The sequence below is a fragment of the Hippopotamus amphibius genome, chromosome X (assembly GCF_030028045.1).
Source record: "Hippopotamus amphibius kiboko isolate mHipAmp2 chromosome X, mHipAmp2.hap2, whole genome shotgun sequence".
NCBI classification, from domain to species: domain Eukaryota; kingdom Metazoa; phylum Chordata; class Mammalia; order Artiodactyla; family Hippopotamidae; genus Hippopotamus; species Hippopotamus amphibius.
This window is the reverse complement of record NC_080203.1, coordinates 22,758,528-22,783,871: the sequence shown is the minus strand read 5'-3', so window position 1 is coordinate 22,783,871 and position 25,344 is coordinate 22,758,528. Positions and strand designations below refer to the sequence as shown.

The 25,344-nt window shown below is 50.4% G+C and overlaps 1 protein-coding gene across 2 annotated transcripts in view; it reads right to left on the bottom strand.

The window, feature by feature from the left end:
• Positions 1 to 14,419: 14,419 nt before the first annotated feature.
• AIFM1 (apoptosis inducing factor mitochondria associated 1) overlaps positions 14,420 to 25,344 on the bottom strand; it is a 28,407-nt gene continuing 17,482 nt past the window's right edge. For both annotated transcript variants that reach the window (XM_057718434.1, XM_057718435.1), the window contains exons 7-16: positions 24,173 to 24,257; positions 23,467 to 23,543; positions 22,443 to 22,551; positions 21,585 to 21,692; positions 21,166 to 21,254; positions 20,579 to 20,719; positions 18,816 to 18,958; positions 16,867 to 16,991; positions 15,021 to 15,217; positions 14,420 to 14,685 (exon numbers count right to left, since the gene is read on the bottom strand). In XM_057718434.1, the coding sequence (XP_057574417.1) occupies positions 14,614 to 14,685; positions 15,021 to 15,217; positions 16,867 to 16,991; positions 18,816 to 18,958; positions 20,579 to 20,719; positions 21,166 to 21,254; positions 21,585 to 21,692; positions 22,443 to 22,551; positions 23,467 to 23,543; positions 24,173 to 24,257 (1,146 nt within the window). In that variant the 3' untranslated portion in view covers positions 14,420 to 14,613. The remainder of the gene's footprint in view (positions 14,686 to 15,020; positions 15,218 to 16,866; positions 16,992 to 18,815; positions 18,959 to 20,578; positions 20,720 to 21,165; positions 21,255 to 21,584; positions 21,693 to 22,442; positions 22,552 to 23,466; positions 23,544 to 24,172; positions 24,258 to 25,344) is intronic.

Here is a 25,344-nt window from a genome sequence, read left to right as displayed (position 1 = left end):
TCCCCCTCCCTCCTTCCCTCCCTCCTCTCCTCCCTGCCCGCCTGCCCCCGCGGCCCCGCGCCCGTGACTCACCTCGGCGCCGGGGCAGGCTGGTCCGGGCGGGCGAGGCGCAGGGCTCTCCCACACGTCGCGCCGCCAATGGCAAGTTGGAGGGCGAGATGCAAATACCAGGTGAGACGGCGGCGCCCCTGATAAAACGACTCCGGGGGGCGGGGTGGAGTGCGGGGGGAGCCGGGTGGACGCCGGGGAGGGCCAGGCCGAGGGAGGGGGCGGCGGGGGCGCCCGGGGAGGGGGCGCGAGCCAGCGGAGACCTGCACTCAGACAACCGAGCGAAAGGGGAAATTGCACTAGAGACACACACGTCCCCGCAGGCGGCGGCTGGGGCGGGCGCGAAGGAGGCAGGGCGGGAGGGAGGGAAGAGCCGGAGGGAGGGACCGACGGGAGGGACCGCGGGCGGGCGGGGTGGGGGAGGGCGCGAGGGAGGGACGAGGCGTCTTGGTGGAAACAGCGCCCCTCCAACCCCGGCCCGCCGCGGTCGCCAGCACGGCAGGGGGAGCCGTGCCAGGGGCCCGCGAGGCCTCTCCTTCCCCTCCCGGCTCGCTCGCCCCCGGGGAACTGCGAGGGCCGGGCTCCCGCGGAGCCAGCGTCGCGCGCCCAGCGCCCCCCACGTGGCGCGTCCCGGGGCCCTCAGCCCCGACCGGGAAGCCCCCGTACAATGCCTCGCAGAGAAAGCCACTCCATTCCCGGGGGACTCTGGATGGCTATGTCCGGCCCCCTCGGCCTGCGCGCTCCACTCGCTTGACGCCTTTGGCCCCAGCCCTGCGCTCCAGATTATTATTGAGCGCTTGTTGTGTGGCGGACCTGGCGTGAGAGCGGGCCGAGCGGGTGGGTGAGGCCAGGAGATGCCCAGAGGATATAATTCGGGAACGATATGCCAGATACGGCGGCATCCCGGGCCAAATGCCTCGTGCACTTGGCACGACTGCAGAGTTTTGGGGACTTCTTAGGGAAGTCGAGCCTAAGGCTCCAGGTTGGGGGAGGCCAGGAGAATATGAATCCGGGGAAGGATTGCGGGGAGAGGGGCTGGTGCAGCAGGTGCAGCAGGTGCAAAGGTAGCCAGAGTTGGAGTGTTGGGGAAAAGCTCATACCCCTTTCTGTCCAGAGCCAGGCTGTTCTGCTTGAGGCATCTACTTGAACCCCAGTCTCCCATTCTACCTCCCCCTTACCCTCTCTTCTGACCTGCCTCAGCATCCATACCAGCCCACCCCCCTCCCTTCCCTCCCGTCCCACAGCTAGGAGGTTCTAGGAGGGACTGGCTGGGAATTGTCACTTCTTATGGCTCTACTGGTCTGGAGGAGGGGCCCAGCCAGGCCTCAGCCGAGCATCTCCCTCCTCTGCAGAAAGCAGCAAAGTGGAAAGGGTCCCAGGGGAGGAGGGCCCTCTGCGGTGGGGGTGGACCAAGGGCCTGAGGTTCAGGGACCTGCTCAGCCACCAGCATCTGTCTGCTTCCCCAGCCTTGGGAAAGGAGAGTCCCTGGCACAGGACTGGGGAACAGGAGTGGTGGTGGAGGATGGTAGGCGAAGGCAGCTGCAGATTACGGGTTTCCAGGGGAAGACCTAGGGACTGGACTGGGGCACAGGGGCACCTTGAGACCTCTTGGTGACCTAAAGCTAAGTCCCTGAAATAAGTGCCAAGAGCAAATTTCCACTTCTTTTCTCTTGTAAATGGGCACACTTTCCCCAGGGGATTCCGGATCTGGTGACACACAATTTTCTGTTGTCCTCTTGCCAGTGAAGCTCCCCTGTCAAAATTGTGGTAGGTCCCAGTCATCCCTAAGCCCCCTTTACTTGACCTTCACACACACACACACACACACACACACACACACTTTACCATTTTGCTGAGAGTTCAATGGTCTCTAATCCGGACAGACCTGGATTTCTATTCCAGCTGCACCATTTACTGGCTGTGTGTCTTTGGGCAAGTCGCTTAAACTCTCAGAACCTCACTTTCCTTATTTTTAAATTGAGAATAATAAGAATCTACCTCCCAAGGCTGTGGTGAGGCATGAATGAGATAGCCTGTGTCTATGGCAGTGCCTGGTGCTTAGTAAGCCCTCAATAAATGTTAGCTGCCTTCAGTGCCATCTCCGTCTCATCTCGTTTTTTCTCAATCCAGTGCTTGGGAGAAAGTCTGCCAGGGCTGGAAGCTGCTGAGGACAAATGGTGGATGCCTCCTATGCGTATTTGTGGTTTAAACCAAGGTTGAAACCTCAAGGCATGGAAGTGCCAGAGGAGAGGTCTTCCTCTTGGGAAGGGCAGGGAGAGAGGATGGCACCTTGCCAACCAGCTCACGGTGACGGGCCCTGAGGCCTGCCAGTGACCTGGAGCCCATGGCTGTGGGAATCCCATAAGTTCCCACCTTCCACAGCCACTCGGAACTAACCGCAGCCCCATGATCTGGGAGTTGCAGCCAAAGCAAACCCCACCCCCTTGATGAAAACCTGGTGCTGACCTCGCCTAAGGGAGCCATCGGCCACCTGAATGACTTTCCTGACTGCACAGCTCCAGGTCAGCCGGCTGCCCTTCCCGGTGACTTTGCTGCTCCCCAGCCCATCCCCACCTGGTTCCCCGCTCTTCCACTTACCCATTGGGTGAGCCCCAGCCAGGTGGGGCCAGCCGGCTGAGATCACCACTCCTGACGACAGCCACGATGTCTCTGCCAATGGCTCATTCCCTGACTTGGCAGGAATTCCCCTTCTCGAGTTGCCCGTGGATGCCCAGGGTGCACCATCCAGCGTGCACTCTCAGCCTCTCTCTTGCCAGCCCTGTTGTCGCCCCACTCTCCAACCCCAACTCGGTCCTCTCAGGCCTCAGAACCGGGGTCCTCCTGGGAAAGGAGGGGCCTCATGGCTGCCCAGAGCCTGTGTAGGGCCACCTCCCCACTTCTGTGCTCAACTTGCCTTTCCACCTTGGCTACTTTCTCAGCCCCTTTGTCCCCTCTTTTAAGCAGTGTCTGCTAGCCTATATTCTCCTGCAAATCACCCCAGGTTCTCTGGAGGCAAAGTGGCTGGTTGCTCCCCGCTCCCTGAACCCTTTAGCCTCAACAAATTCTATTCAAACCTGTGGCCAGAACAAAATACCACAGTGCCACAGCCTCTGTGGCCATGGCCCTTACTTTCCACCACAGACACATGTTAGAAAGGTTGCCTATCAATCAGACTTTCAGAATGAGAAGCACATTCAAAAGTCAGGAGAGAAGTTATGGTTTAAAAGATATCCTCCCACCTGTAAAGCTGAGATGTCCCCTCTAATCCTTTCTATACAGCCTGCAATCATTCCTCTGTTGATGTGTTCAGTAACTCCAGATTTGCCTCTACTGGGTTGACAGGAGGAAGGCCTCGATAGATATAAATGACGGACAGAGAAAAGTTCCAGGTTGTGGCTGGGCATCATAAGGAGTTTTTGTTCTAAAAAGATTGTTGAGTAGCTACAAAATAGAAGAATTCCTTGGGATAGGTTATACCAAGGTGTTCCTTCCTGGGAGATGAGCTGATCTATTGTCTGGCACATATTGGAGGGTAACGGAGGTGGGGTCCCAGGCCAAAGCACAGACATGCCGGTGGGAGGATGTGGTTGGAAGCACCTTTTCAGATCATGACTTTCATCTGGCCAGCCACCTTCCTTGGCTGGGGCTCTCAGAGAGCTGTTTGGTCCCCACCCCTCACCCACCCCTGCTCTCATTAAAATGGAGAGCTTTATATTTCCCTTCCAGGCCTTTACTGGGACAGGCCCTGGCACCCTGAGAGCCCCTACAAAGTTTCAGAGAAGCGCTGGGTTTCACTTCTTGAGGGGGCCAGACAGCTGCTCAGGGGCCTGCCTGGAGGGAGATGACAGCCCGATATAGGAGGTGCCGCGGGCCCTGAGTGAGTTCTCTGCGTGTCCACCCTGCGCTCAGTGGCTGCGAGGAGGCACTGTCCCCACGGCACACACAGCTAGGGGAGCTGGTCTGATACTGTATTTGGGAAACAGATTCAGTGCCTCTGGGTTGGCAGGAGATTTGGAGGGTGGGTGTAGGGGGAGGGACCCAATCCTGTGGTTCATTTGCAAAAAATAAGGAAGAATTGGCTTCAGGCAGAGTTCAGTAAGTGAGGGCAAGCCCTCTGGAGTCTCTAATCCCACTGGTCCCTAGCCCTTATCTTGGGGCCTAGGCTCAGTCTGGAAAAGTTCCTTGGAGCAGAGCTGAGAGCAGGCGCCTGCTCTGGGGCACCTATCAGATGCAGCACAGCATCCAGAGTTTTTGGGCCACTGTCCAGTGGAACTAGAGTTAACCCCTCAACCCCTGACGTCCGCTGGCCCAGCACCCATCTTGTGCGGCAGGCAGCCTCGCTGTGCCCCACAGCCCTGCGGGGATTCCAAAGGTGCCTCCCCTCAAGGCTGCAGGAAACATGAGTGGGCCTAGGGAGGCCCTGGCCCAAGAAGCTGCTGCTAGGGGGCCGGGATTGAGATGGGGGTGCAGAGGGATGCCAGCACATGGAGGCCTTGCCGGAAGAGAGAAGCAAGTGATTTCCATGGCTCTTGAGTGGCTGGGGGCAGGGACACAAGCAGCCCTCGAGCTGTGCGTTCCTTCCTCAAAGGGAGAGGAGGCTCAGGAGAGAGGAGGGGGCTCCCAGTCAGGTTGTGTGGGGTACTCGTATTAGATACGGCGAATGGCACCTCCTGGGGGTGTGCAGGGAGGGGGCAGTGAGGACAAACCCAGGAGAGCTGGGGAGGGGCACCTGAATGGAGGGAGAGAAGATGAAGGGCTCATTTTGAACACCAGGTCGGGGCACTGGGCCTGACTCCAGGTCCTGGGGACTGGGGATGTGGTGGGAAAATAGGGAGCGGCTGTGAGGGGGACTTAGCTCCCAGTTTCACCCACTTCACATCCCGTCAAGGGGCGGTTCCAGGCTGAGGTTTGTACCAGGAGGTAAAGGACTCTGCCCTTTCAGGATTGCCCCATCCCACAGGGAGGTGAGGACAAGCCTGAGCCATGCGCTAGACAGAGGCCGGAGAGGAGTGCGGGCACTCCTCCCTTCCCCCACCCTGCCCCCACGATGGGGGGGCGAGGCTGGTTGTTGTTGTTGTTATTGTTATTGAATCCAGAAAAATACAACATTTAATGTCTATAAAGGTGCAGTATGAGTCATTTCACGGAATGTCTAGGCCCCTTCGCTGGCAGCAAACAAACTTTCCAGCCCTCTTTTGAGGAAGCCATCCAATTGGGCTGCTGCTGCTGGTTTATGTGTGAGAGTGTGTGAGTGTATGCGTGGGTCTGTGTGTGGGATGGGTCTCTGGAGGGCCTGCCTCCCTATGTGTGAGTCCGTGTGTGTCCCTCAGATGTGAGTGAGGGTGTAACCGTGGCTGGTGTGTACACACACACACACACACACAGGCTCGACTTGGATGTTAAGTGTTAAGTCCCCTCGTGCATGCATGTGTGTTTGTGGAGGGCGTGCATGTGTGTGTCCGCAGGGCAGTGTGGTATGTGAGCCTGTGCGTCTGAGGGTGTCTACGTGTACATGTTTCCCTCATCACTGCCAAACTATCTTCCCATCTCTCCCCTCACGAAGTGAAGGGCTGGCTGAGAGAAGCTAGCAGTCTAAGGGGGGGGGGGGAGCCGCGGAGGGGAGAGGGGTTGGAGGGAAACCAAAGCAATTCCACTCGTTGGAGGAAAGTGTCAGCCAAGGATGAAACTGAAACCGAGGCAGCAGCTCGAAGGCACCAGCACCCTGGGATGGTCCCGGGGTTTCAGTTCCTCCCACTCCCCCTCCTCCTCCAGCCGGCTGTGGAGATTAGTCAGCCTGAAATTCCCAGCCCTGCAGCCCCGACTTGGGGTTGAGGCAGTGAGGCAGTGGTGAGCACGTGACCCCATTAGTGCCCATTATCACATTAACACAAATTAGTATATCAGATCCTCTCCCAGTCACCTAGTGGGGCGCAGGGCCAGGCTGGAGGGAGAGGCCACAGTTCAGGCCCTGCTCTGGGAGGGGAAGCCTGCCTGCGGGCATCCAGGGAGGGGGAAGTCTGAGGATGGAGACAGGTCAGGTTGCGGACAAAAAGAGGGGACAGGGGACATCAAGCTTTGACAATACGATCCTTTTCCTAGGTAGTGCTCTGGGAGGAGACACCTTGGGGAGGGGGTTGGTAGAAAGGAGGGGGTTTCCAGGAATAGCTGGGCACCGCCCTGTAGGAAGGAGGCCCGGGTTCTGAGGTCTGGGCGGGAGACAGACGGTATTTCTCCTGGCACACAGTGAAACCTGGGAACGTTTAGGATCCTTTGGGTTTTTTCCCCCCTTTCCTCTTCTTTAGTGGAAAATCCTTAGATAACTTTCTCAGATGGCTTTGGACATCCTGAAAGCAGGGGAGCTGGACTGATTGACAGGAGAGAAGAGGCACCCAGAACCCTTGTACAGGGCATAGCTTTTATATCTTGGCACAGATGAGGGAGACACACTCTATCCACATATTAATATGTAAAGTTGTATCATGGGAAGAGCCAGCCACTGGAGCCTCTGGAAAGGGTGAGGCTGGAGCCCCCCAAAACTTTTTTTTTTCAGCATAAAGGTGTCTGGCCACAGGTTATTTTTGTGCCCTGATACTTGTCTCAATATGTTAACTAACCAGCTACCACATAACCATGAACCAACACGGGAAGGTCAGCTGCATCATGACTTCTAGAGCTCAGGGCCTGCACGGAGGTAGGGAACAAAGCTCTGTCAACTGAGGCCAGGGTTGCAAGTTTGAGCCCCGGATAGGCCTCTTTGCTTTTTTCTTACATAGCTATTGAAGACGGGATTGACAAGCACGGAATCCCTAACCATCGCCCTACATCCAGTCCAAGGCTGGGCCCCTACCCCTCATCTAGCCCAAGCCCTGGTCCCAGACTGTGCCCCAACCCTGGCCACAGCCTATCCCTGTGCAGGATATGCATCCTTGGTCTCAAGGGAGCCAGGCTGGAGAGTGGCTGTTCAGGGAAGCCCACCGCTAACGCCTGAGACGCGACTCAAAGTTTCCATTCTACTGATCGCGGGTCAAGAGCGCCATCCCTGGAGAGGAAACACTGCCCCTAAACCGCGATCCCTTAGCTGGAGGCGAGCATCCCCGAGCTCTGCGGGGCCCGGGAGGTGGCCCGAGGGACCCTGAAGAAGCGCGCACCGGGCGGCCCCACGCCTGGACGCTAGCGCAGCAGGTCGGCTCTCCGGACTCTGCCGCCACTCGGGTGGGAGCGCTGGGCCGGAGGGACAGTGGGGGTTGTGGCGGCCACTCCTGCCTTCCCCTCGCCACCCCCTTGCTGGGCCGGCCAGCCCTGCACCCCAGGGATCCCGGCGGGGGCCGGAGCTCCCCACCCAGACCCCCAGCAGCGCTCCCAGGGCGCCTCTGCAGCGCCACCTGCAGGCGGAATGCGCGCCACGTCTTGGGCCGAGGCGGGAACTGGCTGCCGAGCGGGCGGAGGAGGAGAGCGGGAGAGATCGCCTCCGCTGCCCCGAGCGGTCTCCGCTCGCCAGCGGCCTCCTTGCGCCACCCCGGCCCCGAGCGGTCTGGCCGGCCCCGAGCGGTCTGGGCGGCCCCGTGCCTCATCCAGCGCCCCGCCCGGCGCTCCGACCTTCCACTCCTGCGGCTGCACTCAGAGCGGCCTCCTGCCCCGGGCGCCTCTTCTCGGGAAGCAGTGAAATCACGCTGAGCCCGATCCGCTGACTCATGAGAATCCTCTCTCCTCCCCGGCACACCCCTTGAAACTTCCCCTCAATCCCTTCTTTCCTGCCTTCCCCCCGCCCCCCCCCCCCACTCTTCCTCGAGTCCCGTCGGGCGAGCAGGGGCCGCTCCGGACTCCCGGGGAAGAACCTGGTGCGGCAGCTGGGAAGGGGAGTGGAGGGAGGGCGGCAGTCCCCGTGGAGACCTCCGCGCTCGGTCCCCGCCCCGCCACGCCGCGCTGTTCTGGGGCGCACAGGGGATGCCCGGGAGGGAAGTACACGTTTGCAACTTTGGGCAAAACTCCCATCAATGTATCCTTTTGCAATTATCTGCCTCACACACAGTGAGCCTCGGGGCTTCAGGACTGGCTGGGGAGTTCACTTGGAAGCCGAGGTCTCTTTGGAACCTCCTGTTCCAGTGAAGAGGTCAGCACAAGGGCTGGCGCCACCAAGGGGACAAACGTGGAGTGCTCTGAGCCTTGAGCTGCCCTCAACCCCTGTATGAAGTCAAGCTAATCAATCGCCTGAGAGGTCGCGGTGGCCTTCCTCCTAGAACTTGGTACTGGCCCAGGTCAGGTTGAAGTGGGGGTGACTTTGAGGCCAAGGATTCCCTGTTTTCACCACCAGTCTCTGCCCCCACACTGTGCCCCAGTTTGAGGACTCCCACTGGAGTGAGAGACTAGAATCTCACTCAGGTTGCTTGGAATATTAGTCTCAATAAAGGTGGCCGAGAACCTCAGGCCTGGGCCAGGGAAGGCTTCAAGCTGGCGGGGCTCTGCAGGCCTGCTCTGAAACACCTAAAGCTCCCCTCCAGAGGGACAGAGATCCTTAAGCATCCTTTTCCACCCAGGAAATCACAGCGCTGGATTTTCTTTCCCTGTGTGCAGGTTTCTTTTTCTCTACAGTAAGAGTCGGGTGGTGAAGCTTGCATTTTGGGGTAGGGCTCTGCCAAGGCCATGGCCAATGTGGAAATGGCCATGGACTTAAGAGCAAAGGGGGTGTACAAGCTCGTCTCGGGACTTGCGGCTTATGTGGTATGAGGGGGACTTGCCAAGCTAATTATCTCAGCGTCAAGTTGAAAGCTGCCTGGGTTAAAGTGGCTATTCACCTGCCAGCTCTGCAGGGTGTTTTTGTTGGGGATTGGGAGCCACTGAATGGTTGGGTAGGAATATATGTGCTAGGATCATGGCTGAGAATAGTCTCACCATAAAGCCTTCCTGGGGAAATTCTGGGCTTGAAGCCAGCCTTTTTTAGGGGCTAAAGGATGCCACCTTTCGTGGAGCATAGTTTTAAGGCTGTCAAACTCCCCATGGAGAGCAAATCTGGCACAGAGCAATATACTAGGGGCCTAGGTCTAGATGTAACTTGCTGAGTCAAAGAAGAATCATAAGCCTCAAACTAAAACAAACAAACAAAAAGAATCTGTTGAGCCAAAGGGACAGCAGAGGCAATGTGGGGAGATGTTTGCCCAGGGCTTTGGGTCCCTTTAGCATCTGCTCTAGACCTTAGAGATGAAAGGCAACTGAGTCCATGGAGAGGTGAATAAAGTCCTGGGCAAGCACCTGAGAGACTTTTTCATACACAGGTCAGAGCTGAGGGTGGAGGGATGATCTAGTCTGTTCCCTTCATTTTACAAATGAGGCTGCTGAGACCTAGGAAATTAGCTGCCCTAGGTCATCCAGGTGTGAGTGGCAAAGCTGAGATGCAAATCCTAGAGTGCTCTTTCTGCTGCGCTCCCCAGCTTCAGGGGGTAGAAACACGGGCCGGGGGCACTTACTGGAACCTGAAGAAGGAACACAGGGAGAAGGGAAACAAGTGGGAGAGGAAGAAGGGAAAATGAAGGGGCTGAAGGAAAGTGAAGAAGAGGGGTGATCTCTTTGGGCAAGGAGACTGGCAGCTCCATCTTCTGTATTCAGGATATTATACATATTAAGTAAGTAACTAAGTAAACATATTCATGTTCTGTTCCTAGAGGTGAGAGAAGATACAAGCAGAGAATGGAGGAAGGACCATGATTTGGTCAGTGGAAGAAAAGCCCGGACTAGATGGAAGTGGAACAGTAAAGCAGTATGAGTGAGGAAGTTCTGATGTGAACTCACACATCATACTCCCAGCACTTCTGTTGCACTGATGGTTCCTGTTGACCTGTCTGTGTCCACCACTAGGTTATAAAGCCATTGACAGCAGGGACTGTTATTACTCATCTTCTTATTTCTAGAGCCTATTGGCCCATGGCATGCAGTAAGTTACACAGTATGTTTGCTAGCTGACCAATAAACCCATTTACAAACATATGTATGCATTCATAAATTCAACACCCATGTTGGGTGCTCCTCCAGAAGCATCTCTGTGTTGCACTGCAAATGCACAGGCGGGAAACTGCCTGGGAAGCCAGGCACCTCTGTTCAGACACCAGATGCGACTCCTGGGCTTCTCCAACTGAGACACAGACCTTGGAGGCTCCACTGGGACCAGGTAAGGTCTTCAAGAAGGTATGAGACTAGGCAAAACTCATGGGCGGGCCTCCCGAAGGTATTTTGGCTCTCTGTCTCCCAATAGTCAATGCCCACCAGGCAGACCACCAGGACACTCTTGCGGTTGAACAAGTAGAGTTTATTGCTCACTGTACAGCGAGGGAGGATGCACGCCCTGGGGTGTCTCAGGAAGAGGGTGCTGGGAAGGACTTATTATAGGATTTGGGCCAGGCTGGGTGATTTGGGGAAGGGTTTAAGGAAGCCGAGCTTTGCTCTGGATTGGATGCTGTCAGGAAGCATCTTATTAAGTCAATCATATACAATAGGAGGGCAGACTGGAGGGAGGCTCAATCTGTAATTGGCAAGGAAGCAGCAGTCGCTTACGTTAGCCAGGTTGGAGGGCGGTGTTTGGTCATTTCTGTGGTTTGGGCAGTGTTCATATTTTTGCCTGTGTTCACACGATTCTGGAGTAATCTTGTTTTTGTCTCCATCCACCATGGTCAGGGAAGCCTTGTACGATGCTAATGTGCCATGAACCTGTTTACATTCAAGAGAACACCCAGGCCTAGTGGGGAGTGCTAAGCCAGTTTTTAGCGACACCAAGGACTTGCTGACAGTCCCAGGCCAGCTTCCAGATGTCAGGGCCTGTGTTTCTCTTTCTCAAAATGTTCATTTTGAGAAGTTCCCTGTTTTCCAACCAGGGCTTGGCAGTCCGGTATTTAAATATTCAGACCCTCCCTATACTCTGACCCAGTCACACCCATCTGTAGAACCAGCCAGGCAGGGGAACGTCATCACTGGCCTGAGCTGTGTGTCTCTGTGTGTGGTTTTGCGTACATGCGTCTGTGCCCGCCAGAAATTCCCTGATAAGATGGGCGGTCTTACTTTACCTCTGGGCCCAGCAGGACTTCCCCTCTGCCCAGAGAGCAAGGCACTGGGATTAAGTCCCAACAATCTCTAGGGCAGCAAGGGTGCCCAGCTTTAGGTGGAGTCAGGGAAGGACAGAGGGGATATTGCAGCAGCCAAATTGAGAGAAGCGGGAAAGGGAAGGGGTAGTGCTGGAAGGGAGGGGAGAGTTCCTTTGTATAAATGGGTCTCTTGAGGGGCTGCTGATTTTCCTTCAAGGAAGCAGCCTGCAATAGGTCACTGTGGATTCCCCACCCCCCTCCCTTTCTGCTTTAAGCCTCTTGTCTCCAAAACAGGCCCTGTTGATTAGAACAACAACAAAAAAGTCACACATGTTGACCTCATCCTCCACCAAGAGGCTTACTCTGACCCCTTTCCAATCAAACACACTTCCTTCCCTCAGGTCCATCTCTCCAGCTAAAGTATGAGGACATCTCTCGCGTGCCTTACATGTGGCCCGGCAAACGCTAGTCCCATCATGAAGTGGTGCTGAAGTACCACCACCAAGCATCAGCTATAAAATAGCAAAGAAAAGCGAGGTTGAAGTCAAGTGGGTGAGCCCTGAAAGCTTCATATTTTGGCAGAGCCCCAACTTTGCAGGGTGTGACTAGCCCTGTACTGTGCTGTGCTGTGGCCCAGTTAATCACAGGCCAGCTAGCGAGGGCCAAACCTCAGCTGGCACTGCTCGTCTGTACAGTCAGAAATTGGTCCTTGCGATCCTTAGGGGCCTGAACAGATTAAATGCATCCTGGGTTAAGTAGCAAGTTGCGGCAGTGGGTGAAGTAATGGGGCTCTGATAACTTGGATTACAGAGAACTGAGGCTACAAGGCAGAGACTCACTTTTATGATACGCCCTGTTATCCAGCATCATCCAACTAAGCAACCAATAACTTGGTCAGCACTTTGCCAGGGTTTTGGGGTGGGGTGGGGCATGTTGTCCCCATCCTGAGAAAAAAGTCTCTGCTCTGGGATAGCTTACAATCAATTTAGGGAATGAATACTAATAATGCAGAGAATGACTTAAAGAACAATCAAGTTCAAAGGCAGTAAGTACAACTGAAGTTCAGAGATGAAATCATGTGCGGGCACTAGTCCAACTGGTACTACGCCACCACGGTGGGATTTCTTCTGGGCCTTGAAAGATGAGCAGGATTTGGATACATAAAAGGGAACGGGGACAGTGTTCCAGATGTGAAGAGCACGAACAAAAGTTTAAAGGTGGCAATAAACCAGATGTGTATGTGCGTGTGCACATGCACGTGACGTCGTGGCAAAGGAGGCCCACAGGGCAGAGTGGGCTGAGGTCAAGAGCGCTATGGAAGGCTTTGGACTTGATGTGACTGGTGTCAGGGAGTCAGTGTATGTTGGTCAACAGGGGCTAGGGTAGGGGGACATGGACCAAGTGATGCTTTAGGAAGTAATCTAGCAGCAGTTGTTGACAAGGGATGGATGCTCTGGCTGATCTCCATTCTTGGTGTGTCCACAGTGCTTTGTGTATCTTCCTATGGACAGAACTGATTGTGTTATACTTCTGCATTCACATGTCTGCTCTCCTCACTGACACCAGGAGCTCCTAAGGGAAGTGGCCATGTTTTCTCCATCTTCCTATTCTGCCATCTGCTTGGGTCAATACGAGCCACTCAATGAACACTGAATAGAAGAACAGATCCTTTCATTTTAATTAACTGAATTATGACATTCCATACAAGGATGGCAACTGCCAAAGAATCAGACTAAATTGCACCTAACACTAAAACAAGGCAAATCACAATTTGATCTTTTTAATAAATGATCTGTGAAACACTTCAGGATCTTACAGTGTCTTGGCACCATCTTTGTAAGCAGCAATTACTGTATAACAAGTCCCATTTCACAGGATATTAGGTGAGTTTTCTACCTATGTTATGGACTTAGATATGTCATCCCTCGGATCGTATTTCACTAAATGTGTATACATATAGTAAGAACCTGTTCTAGTGCAGCTAATTCTTTTTTTTTAATTTAAAAAAATTTATATTTTTAAAATAAATTTATTTATTGGCTGCGTTAGGTATTCATTGCTCTGCACGGGCTTTCTCTAGTTGTGGAGAGCAGGGCTACTCTTCATTGCGGTATGCAGGCTTCTCACTGTGGTGGCTTCTCTTGTTGCTGAGCATGGGCTCTAGGCTTGAGGGCTTCAGTAGTTGTGGCTCATGGGCTCTAGAGCACAGGCTCAGTAGTTGTGGCACATGGGCTTAGCATGTGGGAGCTTCCTGGACCAGGGACCGAACCCATGTCCCCTGCATTGGCAGGCAGATTCTTAATCACTGTGCCTCCAGGGAAGTCCCAAGTGTAGCTAATTCTTAAAGTGGACATTTGTCCTGTCCAAGTGTTCAGAAAGGATTTCACTGTAGCTGCAACTCCCTTTAAACAAACCTAATACTGAAAACAAAATCCAGCCTGGTAATCATTTTCTCTTTAGAAAAAGATTCACAATAGGACTCTTGAAAGTAGTAAAAATTTCCTCTTAATTGAAGTAAGATTCGATTTTTAAAAGTTAAGTAATTTGAAATGCAAAAAATGAGTTGATTTGTGAAACTTTGACTTCTCTTCCCAGGAAATCATCTGTAAAGTGAGGCACGCCTATAAGCCTATTTGAGATAAAAGGGGTTAGGAGAGGGCAGATTTCTAGTTTGGGGGACAGTGAGCAGAGGGGTCGAGAGACCATCATCCCTCAGAGAGGCAGACTCTAGGCTTAGCCATGAAGTACTGGGTCTCCGAACCTTTGTTTCTGTTTGCGATAAATGTCTTTTCTGCCCTCCGCTCCCATAACCAGTTCAATTCTGGGCTGGAGGTACACAGGGTAGTTGTCCCAGGTCGAGCGGAGTCTAGTCCACATGTTTATGAGTGCACTCATTGCACAATTCACTAAGCACCTACTGAGAGCCAGACCCTGTGCTCAGCTCTGGAGAGAGAACCATGAGCAAGACAGGAAAACCACGGTTCTGGCTTCCAGGAAGCTGCAGAGCAGCAGGGAGACATGTAAACAAGGAACAGGCTTGGAAGGATCGGGAAAGTCTTCAGAGACCAGGAGCTTCCCCAGAGGAGGGGAGAGGAATCAAGTGCTGCGGGCAGAGGCCACAGCAGGTCTGTACAGGAGGTCTGGAGGGGCGAGGGAGAAGTTCAGGGAACTGAAAGAAGCTGAGAGTGTGAAGCAGGGACTACAAGGGTGAGGAAGATGATGCACTTGGGAGTGGCTCCAATTGACTTGCTCTCTAATACTCGCAGCTTTCCTCCCTTCACCCACTTGCTCCCTTTCAAAGAGAATTTAATTTAGAAGAATCAGGTTTTATTTAGTGATGTGAACATTAAGAATCTGACTACATGGTTGAAATATTCACAAAGGACTTGATTATTCACACTCATACATACAGAGGAAGTCTGCTCAATAAAAAATGCTCCTTTACCCATCCAAGCTGCTGTCAGGGACAGCAAAGGGCCTGCCTGTTCCACGGGGGGCTTCAGTCTTCATGAATGTTGAAGAGCTTGGCTACTTCGTTGAGATCTTCATGTTGCTCACCGTCCTTAATGATCTGAGGGACAAAGGAACAAGGAGTCTAACTCACTCTGTGTGCGTGTGGGCCGGGCCGCACACCGGGGCAGCCTGGGCCAGTTGCCACTTCACACTGGGAGGGAGTTGTGGGAAGGGCTTTCTATGAAGCCCAGGTGAGCATGTGCCAATGCCCAGGCCACCCAGCCATGTCCTGAGTGAAAAAAGAAACATTCCCAAGCCAAGGCGGTAACTTTGTTCTGCCCAGGCACAGTCTGACCTGGGTGGACAGTGTGCAGCAGGGCACCCGATGAGGTCACAGGAACACCTTCCGCCCGCACTTCCCATCTTCCTCTCAGAGCTCTGATGGGCACCTACCTTCCTTGCTATCGGCATTCGGTTGAAGATGTTCCACAGCACGATCCCCACTACCACTTTGTCCCTGAGATAGAAGATGACACCTTTGCCGTAGTCCTCCCCTTGGGCGGGGGCCTGGGGCACTGCAGGGTTGCTGGGAGGAAGAGTGATTTCTGAGGCTTCAGACTCTGTCTCACTCTCTGATCGGATACCAGTCCCTGTGGCCCATCCCCAAAACAAACAAGCAAAGTCAAAACAAGACAAAGTCAGTTATTATGAGCTTGGAAATTCTAGAAGGCAAGTATCTTTCAACACCTGCTTCAAGCTGCTTCTAGATGATTTGTTTTTCTATGCTGCCTCAGTAAACACTGGCCTTCTCCAGCCCCTCTCCGTTGACAAAGCCAACAAAAACTCTTCCTTGCCAGCTGCTGGGCACGGGGTCAGTCTGACCCCAAACTTCCTATCTCATTTTAAATTTACACTATGGATATTTCCCAGTATCTTTTTTCAAACTACAGAAGACTTGCTCCTGTTCTCTGAGAAACATTCTAGAGCTACATGGTCAGTACAATAGCCACTAGTCACATATAGCTATTCTAATTAAAATTAATTCAAAATTGAAGTTTATTTTAGTTAAAATGAAATAAAATGTAAAATTCAGCTCCTCGTTTGCACATGCCACATTTCAAATGCTAAAGAGCCACACGTGGCTAGTGGCTAATGTATTGGACAGAGCAGAGCTAGAACACCGCCATCAGAAAGTTCACTTGGGCACCACTGTTAGACACTCTGGCCAAAGCAGAAGGCACTGCCATATGGAAAAACCACAGTGCAAGTGTTTCCTCCTGCGTGGGGTGGTGGCGGCAGCCTGGGGAGAGGGCACTTTGTCTTCTGAGAACAACTAGGCTTCAAGTAATACTGCCCAGGGGACAGAGTAGTGACCCGGAGCTTATTAGTCCCTGGGTCCCCCTCCTGGATCCACTTCCCAGGAGAGATCCGAATTAAGGAGTGGGGGGGTGGTGGTATATGTGATCCACTTAGATTACACAGGAAAAGGACCTCCTATCCATATGTCTTGCTTTCTCCTCCTTAAAGAGCAACTTGTCCTTGAAATGCCTCTAACAAGAGGACACAGAGGTTAAGTAACTTCAGCCAAGGTCACGAAGGGAGACAGAAGAAGCCTAGTTGTTAATGAAAGAGATGGGTGTGGGAGAGAAGTTCATTCTGAGAGGTGCCTCCCATCTAAAGAAAACCTGGTATTAAGATCTGACGAATGGAATTAGAGGCAGCTCGAGAACTACTCAGCCCAGTTCTTCACTGCCCAGGGCCCAAGGAGGGGAGCAGGTCCCAAACTAAGGTTCTCAGGCCTAGTTCTTGGGATCAGCAGGAAGCAAAAACGAATGAACAAACAAAAACAAAATGAAAGAAAGAGCGAGAGCAAGAGCGAGGAAAGGAAAGGAAAGGAAACGAAAGGAGGAAGGAGGGAAGGAAGGAAGGAAGGAGGGAAGAAAGACAGAAAGAAAGGAAAAGAAAAAGAAAAAAAGAAAGAAAGCAAGCCACTGAAAAAGTTCAGGTCTTCCCAGTCCCTCTGGACAAACTAGACTTACAGAGTTGTTGAGCTAGCCACAGTCCAGAGCCTAGGACGACACCCACAGTACTTGTCTATGCTTTGATCAGGATACCTGATTTCGCCTGCTCTCAGACCACTAAAGAGTGAGGACTTTGGGTTTGGTTTATTTTAAAGCACAACGTGAAGAGAGGCTTTAACTGACAGTTCCCTCAGGCCAATACAGAAACCCTTTGTTCAGGAGGATTTGCACCACGGATTCTCAACACTCTTCCCAGAGAAGTGGTTGGGCTTCCTTACCTGACTGCTCTGTGGCAGATTTGGGGTTGTCTTGTGCAGTTGCTTTTGCAAAAACACCGACTGTGGGCAAACTACTGTCCACAAGACCAATAGCTTCATAGCCAACATCGGGGCCCAAATCACTCCTGAGGAGGAGAGAGAAGAGGGTGTTCTGTCAGAGGACTGTAAAGAACAGTGCGGTAGAGCGTTTTCTCTAAGACACCACACTTTCATGCCACACTTTTTTGCTCCTCCTGTGCGACAGCAAGAGGAACGCCAAACTGATCTGTCGCCTGCTAGGGCATCTGGGGACAACTGTGAGAAAGCATAATTATTCCAAACAGCTTTTATTTTCCTTAAGAAGCCACTATGCATATCACAGATCCATACCACGAGCTATACTTTCTTAAATTTAATCATTTAATTTTTACTGCATTCAGGGATGGGTTCCCCACATTTACTATTCACTACCTTCCTTTACTTCTTTTTAACACTGCCCTTTTGAAACTTTAAAGTGTTCTGTATTTATGGAATTCAGAATCTGAGATATTTTGTGGTTTTATTAACTGACAATATTTCCTCTTGGTCTTCATTTATCAAGGCTAAAATGCTTTCTATAAAGAGGCACCTTTGCTCACTTCGTCATCTTATTTTCATTGTTCTTCTTGGAAACCTTTCCTATCATCATCATGCTGTTCTTAATATGCTAGGAACTTCACAGAATATTTGTGGCACAGACACACCATGGTTTCGTAATCATCTAAGCTACTTGAGCTGTTTTGTTTCTGGTCCTCTATGTTTTGTTATCTTCTTGGCCACAGAAGCTTCACTGGACTGGTGTCTTCAGGGAAGTCTACAATGGCTTCTTGGATTCTGTTCCCGGAACCTAACTGATAATTGTATAGCTACAAACTATTTTTTTTCCTAACTGCATTATCTTACACGTTGACCCTGAAACCCATCTGTTATCTTTTTGCTGCCCACTCATGAAACTGTGTGTGATCCTCCTAAAATGTACTTCCATCAGCTGAGAATTTCCCCAACAGAAACTGCTTAGAGGCTTCTGAAACCTTGAAGTTTTTTGATGTATCCCATCTTTTGAATCAACAAGATGAGAGCAGGCCAAACAGGGCCCGCTCTAGTATTCAGAAATGTTCATTGCTAACTTTCCACTATCCAGAGAGCTGCCTATATTTGTCTGACTCTGAATTGCTGATCTAAAGGGTTACATATGAGTGGGCTGCCTTTTTTTTTTTCCTTGTGTGTTATTTGTTGCTTTTCCCCTGCTGCTTTTAAAATTTTTTCTTTGCATTTAATTTTTTTCCCTTTTTTTTATTATTTTTTTGGGGTACACCAAGTTCAATCATCTGTTTTTATACACATATCCCCATATTCCCTCCCTTCCTTGACTCCCCCCCCACCGAGTCCCCCCCCCCTCCCCGCCCCAGTCCTCTAAGGCATCTTCCATCCTCGAGTTGGACTCCCTTTGTTATACAACAACTTCTCACTGACTATCTACTTTACAGTTGATAGTATATATATGTATGTGCTACTCTCTCGCTTTGTCTCAGCTTCCCCTTCACCCCCCGCCCCCTCCCAAACCTCGAGTTCTCCAGGGCTGCCTTTTTTGTCAGTAGGTTGGGCTCATTAGAGTTAGTAGCAAAGAGTAAATAAAATATACTGCCGTCTGTATGTAAGAGCACACTTTTGTATTACCTACTGTAGCTCGAACTGTGAGCTGTTTTAGCAGAAGTGCTAACACCATCTCCATTCAATCACCTAGTCGAACTTATGTCAAATGGAACCCTTTACCAGAAGGTGGCTAGAGTACAGAATGCATGGACACAAGATGGAATGTCTTCACCCTCTGTATGAAGCTAACTGGCCCACCAGGAAACCAAACCATATAACTCTGGTTCCATTAATTCTGTGTTCTAACCAACTGAATCCTTAAGGCACAAAACTATTACCAGAACATTGACTGATGCCAGTACGGTTTAGCAGCTCCAGTCATATTTTCTCCAGCCAATCTTCCGCTCACAACAGCATGATCATGGTGCTCTACCCGCCTCCTACCCAACTTTATATCGTAGAAACATGCGGCATCTCCTGCCTTTGGAGACAAACACATTACATGAGCACATGATAAAAAAAAAGCAAGTTAAGGACAGAACATAGACTTTTTGGGCTCAAAAAATGTTTGTGATGTTAACTAATGTTTTCCATCCATAGGCTAGAATCATACCTATACTATCAAAAACAGTTGAGCTTCCATTTTTAAAAAACCATTCTATGCTTCCACAAAGCTAACCCCAATCTTCTATGCTCCAGCTTACACCTATTTCTTTTCATTTTGCCCTTAGCAGAAACAGGATATTTAATAACCATAATTCGCAGAATATTCTTTCCTGTGTGGAAACCAGATTTTAGATGTGGCTGCCTCTTACCTAGAAATCTTTACCAAGACAAGATTTTTTGTGTCGTTCAATGTTCATTCATTCATTCAACAAGTATTTACAGAATACTTACTGTGTACAAAGCATTACACTGTCTGGGCTGCAGAGACACGCCTGACACAGACCTTGCCCATGGGGAGTGTATACGCAAGTTGAGGAAGGTGTGGTACTCTTCCTCACTATGGTGTGCCACATGAGAGTGAGGGAGCTCAGTGTTTCAAGCAGAGAGAACCCCCGGCCAGAGGTGAACAAGGCCAGCTTCACAAAGGATGTGGTATGTGAGCTCTCTCATCCTTTGTTCATCTTTGTGGCTATTCAGACACCCTCAAAGCAACCTAAAATTCCAATATGTGAGCAATGGCGAGATAAAGTTTGAAAGCCACCTAATGGAATATTACACAGTCATTACACTGTTTATAGAAGCTGAAGCAACGTGGTAAAAACTTACATTTGAATGTTAAGTGAAAAAGAAAAGAATACAAATGTTTATACATAGTATGCTCACCATGACTGTCTACAACAAAGAAAAAAACCTATGCTTGAGAAAATGAATGAAGACAATACACCCAAACATCAGTGGTTGCTGCAGGGAAATGCCCCTTTCTCCTTTTTGCCTGTGTTTTCCATATGGAGCATGTATTGCTTTTATAACAATTAAAAAAATCCAGTACACTGTGTCTTTAAAAAAAAAAGCTTTACGGGAAAAACACCCTTCAAAGTTCCTATGTCCTCTGTTGCAGAGTCTATAATCAAACACAATACACTTGTAATGATCTAACAATAGGGAAATTACCTCATGGTTCCTACATACTATCGTCTTGTTTGTGTCATAAGAGATTTTTAAAAACAGCTAAAAATAGTACTCAAGGAAAATGAAAATGGAGTAATTTGCCTTTCCAGAGAATATTATAAAACTGCCTCATCCTCCATTCCCTGGACTCGTGTTCAGGCAAAGGGAACAGCAGATCAGTCTGAAAGCTGCGCACACGCCTGCCAAGGTGACACTGATGGCTACTGCCAACAGCGGAACCGGGAGAGCCCCACTCCTGTGGCACGCACGCTGTTCATTTCCTTTTCCATAAGCCTGTGGCATGAGGCCAGACCCGATCTCGTAAACCAAGCAGTTCACAAGTTTCTGCTCTCCACCCTTGGCTTCCAAACACGCTGACCCTATTTGGGTGAGCTACTGCTGAGCCTTTGCACACCACTGGGCAGACCTGCTCCCAGGCTGGGACACCAAGGCACTGTGCCTGGTCAGGCCGTCGTCACACACTTACCACCCAGATGTTAGAGCGGGCCTGGAGCTCTGCATTTACCCGGAAGCCACCAAAATCAGAGTCTATCTCCAGTCCGCCAGTCTTGGCCAGCTCAACATTGGGCTCCAGGCCCACGGCTGCCACTATGTGGTCAGTTTCTACCTGAGGACAAAAAGAATTCAGGCACTTATCACACTTTCCTCATATGCCTCTGGCTGCAGCAACTGTCAATCACGTCATTAAAAATTGGGGCTTTACAAAAAAAATCATCAGGTAGCTCTGGTCAAAAGATTTTAAGTTCCATTTCATGAAGTGCCACCCCTCCATATATACATACACCCTACCATCTGAACAGAAATCTGCCACCCTAGGGGGTCTCAAAAATCTGTGATACACATAGGAAGGGGCTATGGGAAATGGTTCCCAGGTGTCTACTCTGGCTGTCATCATTCTTATTTTAGTAGAGGTCAGTTCATTCTGAAAATTATGACAGGTTAATGGTGACTGCCAAGACAACTCATCTACTGGTATCAAATGAAGGAGTAAGAATGAGGAAAGGGCAGAGCAAGGTTGCAAGGTCTCCTGGCAGCCTGTCTTCCCCTGCTTACCTTCCGGCCATCTTTCAGCTTGATGAGTAACCTGCCACCGCTGACTCCAACTGATTGCACAATAGCACTGGGCAGCACCTTAACCCCCTCTGTAAAGGCAAACAAGACCCGAGGCTGAGCCTGTGAGCCTAACACCTTCATGACAACTAGAGAAGCTGACGAGAGGCATCCCCCATCAGAAAACCAGTACTCATTAGTATGTAGGCAGCCTTGGAGAGCCACAGTTCACGTCCAGCACTTCCAGGAATCTGGTGCATCAGATTCAGAACACCTACATGAAGCTGGCTGAGGGGGGGATGGTGGAAACTTTTCATCTGGCAGCTGGTAAGGCTTATGGGCAGCGGGTTCCCAAAGAAGCAAACTTTGCCTTAGTCCTCACTCAAGGCAAGAATGGGAGCATATGGAAAGAGTGTCTCTACCTCGTCTGACTTTTTCCATGGTCCAGTTGCTGAGGTATTCGGGGAGGATCTTTCCCATATTTCCTTTCTCAGGGAAGAGTTGAATCACTTCTGCGCCTGAGGCTTGAGCTGGGAAGAAGAAACAGAGTAGCTATAGCAGGAGGCAAAAGCCAATCCTAGGAAGACAAGAAGTAAAGGAGCTGCAGGCAGCCATCTACTGCACACAGGGCAATGCTGTGACCCAGGCCAGAGCGCCCATTTGTGGGGCACTAGGGCACAAGGGCATCCACAAGGCAAATACAACAGGAGCCAGAATTTGTCCCTGGATTCAACTACGTAGTCTGAACTCAGTGCACTTACACCTAGGCTTACACAAGTGCCTTGCAAGCTCTTAATAGTAAGCACCCTCCTGAGAAGATGCCCTGATTTCACACAGCTGAAAAATCACATTAAGAAAAAAATGGTTGCCATGAAACATTCAAACTGGAGCTCACAGATCTGTCAAGCTGGGAACCATCATGTGTCTGAAAGAAGTCTTTGACTTTTACAGGGAGCAGCAGTTCAGAGATACATACAGTTCTGTAGTCTACATTGCCCCTACCATCTTAGTAACGCTTTTTCCTTAATATTTTATTTCTAAGGAGTCCTGGCCTAGAGGCAAGGGGAAAGGAAAAAGGAAAGAAAGTGGCACTGCTCAGCTGCTCGGATGACAGCTTTTCTATCACTAAGGCATCCCTCATCAGAGCTAAGCTCAGTGATTAGTTTTTCACCATGTAAACCTTAATCAAACTCTTTCTACTGATCCTGGCAAATGCATCCTTGAAAAGCATGTGATATAAGACCAGAGAAAGAAAATTGAGGTCACTCCCCAGTACTTACCCTTTCTGCCAAGAGCACAGGCCAGTTCGCTACCAAGGAAGCCCCCACCGATAATGGTAACTGACTTGACTTCGCGGGAAATCTTCTCTAAGGTTCTAAAGTCTCCAATCTGCAGGATCACACCAGTTTAGTCCATTGATTTCCCAAAGGGGCGTAGGGTGATAATACCAGGAAATAGTTTCTGCTAAATCTCTGACAACAGTAATTTGCATATAAAATCTTCTCCTTGTATAAAGGGGCTCAATTATAGCCTCTATTTTATTGATGTAAATTTCTTTCTCCAATGTAACACTCTTTCTAATAACAGTGGTTCTCAACTGAGGGCAGATATACCCCTTCTCCCCCAGGGGACATCTGGCAATGTCTGGAGATATTTTTGGCTGTCGCGACTAGAGTGGGGAGGTACTACTTGAAGCTAGCAGGTAGAGGCCAGGGATGCTGCTCAACACCCTACAATGCACAGGACAGCCCCTACAACAAATGCTTATCCAGTCCAAAGTGCCAATAGTGCTAAGGCTGACAAACCTTGTTGTATCAAGAACTTACAGGGTAGTACAAATGTTTTCAAATACCCATAGCAATGGCTGAACATTTTCAGCAGTTTTCATAAGTAAAGCATGGTGTTAAGAAGCAAACCCCCCTTCCTTTTTCACTTAGGTACTCTTAACTCTTCTCTCCAAAGTCTCCACAATAGCACTTGCAGTGAAAAATGCCAAGAGGCTATAAGGAGTTCCAATGACTCAAACGCATCAGAAAAAAACGACTGTGGATGGGCAATCGGAAGGAACTATAGCAAGCAATAAAAAACGCTAAATGTATTTTTCTCCTAGGAGCTCAAAACCCTTGAGTGAGGTATTTGAGGTGCAGAGAGAGGAAGCGACTTGCTCAAGGCCAGATAACAAGTCTGTAGAAGAGCCATAGATAGAACTTGGACCTCCCAATTCCCGGGTGGGTACTTAGGGACCACAAGATTATGTTACCTCTTCAAAACCGCCACAACGAAAGCACTAAAGCTGACAATTACCTTTCTGAAAAGTGTTGTTCTACTCTTCACCTCTGCTCCAGCCCTATCAATGGCAGACAGACTTCTTGGAGTGCCTCCTGGAAATAAGAGGAGAAAAACCTTTTAGCCCAACAAACAGGAGCTAGCCCAAAAAATCTCCCCACAAAGGTGGCACTGTGGTGTGTGCTGCTGGTGCCACAGCAGTGCCAACAGGATAGAGGGCTTTGTTTTCCCTCCTCTTGCCCCCCTCCGAGGGCTTTTTATCAATTTGAGAGTCTCTCTTCAAAGGGCCTACCCACCCTGTAGGCGGCCAGAAGGCCTCACTTTTTGCTCCCATTCTCTTCTACTTTTTCATGAGGCTTCGCCAGAAAACGTTTGTTTAAGCAACTGCTTCAGTCTCCTCTTGATTTCTGATTGGAACTGGCAATGAAGCCGTGGTTATATCACTTTTAGGACACAAGGCAGAGGGCATAGGGCAAAGGCTAAGCAGGGAGAGAAAAAAGAAAGGCAGTCCTCTTCAATACCCATCCACGCCCTCACCAGAGGAACAATAAGGATAAACCAGAGGGGCTGTTGGCCAGATGCTTGTAGTTAACCAAGCTCTGCACCAAGAGAAGACGCCCACTTCAGAGTCTGGGTTTCAGTTTTCTTAAGATCAAGCAACGCCTTTATACGAAAACTTGAATGAGCTGTATCACAGAATAAAGCCATCTCCAGAAATACTCACCTGTGGCAATCAAACACTTTTCATAGGTTATTTGAGAGCCATCGTTAAGTTTTGCCATGTTGCCTCTCACATCCAGCTGTACTACCTGGTACAGTCAAACACATACACACACAGAAAGATATAAATTAGCTTTAAAAATTTTTATTGCGATATAATTCATACAACATAAAATTCACCATTTTAAAGTGTACAATTCAGTGGGTTTTAGTATATTCACAGGTTGTGCAACCACCACCACTATCTAATTCTGGAACATTTCCATCACCCCCAAAAGGAACCCTGTACCTATCAGCCATCAGCCCAATGAAAAGAGTTAGTTCTTGACCTAAGGTGATCCTTTTTTAAAATTAATTAATTAATTAATTGGCTGCACTGAGTCTTCATTGCTGCGTGCGGGCTTTCTGTAGTTGCGGAGAGTGGGGGCTACTCTTCCTTGTGCAAGGGCTTCTCACTGCAGTGGTTTCTCTTGTTGCGGAGCACAGGCTCTAGGCGTGCAGGCTTCAGTAGCCGTGGCATGTGGGCTCAGCAGTTGTGGCTTGCAGGCTCTAGAGCGCAAGCTCAGTAGTTGTGGCGTACGGGCTTAGTTGCTCTGTGGCATGTGGGAATCTTCCTGGACTAGGGCTCGAACCAGAGTCCCCTGCATTGGCAGGTAGATTCTTAACCACTGTGCCACCAGGGAAGTCCCTAAGGTGATCCTTAAGAAACCATTTCCAGGTCATCACTGGCACTACAGTTTCTGGTACCCAGTTTCTTCAAGTAGTCATAATTGCCTAAGCAGCCAACATTAGAGTAAGTCCTTACTGTCCCAAAGTTCCTGCCTAATTTGTGGAAATGGAGAACAGGGACAGACTTTTCTCACTGGCTCTTTGCGACCCTTACTTCTTTGTTAACAACTCTCCTACATCCTCAACAGCTTTGCAGGATGCTTTTTACAACTTCTAGCTTTTGCTGAAACTGAGCCCTCCCCTGCAGAACAGCTCATATGTAGAGACCGCTCACTCATTCACACTGCTCCCCATCACAAGGAGAGGGTGTTGGCTGCTGCTAGTTCCAAGTTACTCTTGTACCCTCATCCCCTCTGAAGGACACTGACCAATATCCCTACAAATCAGCGTTATTCAGCCTTCTCCTGGTCACTTCTCATTCACTGAAGTCCTTGGCACCTGGCTCAT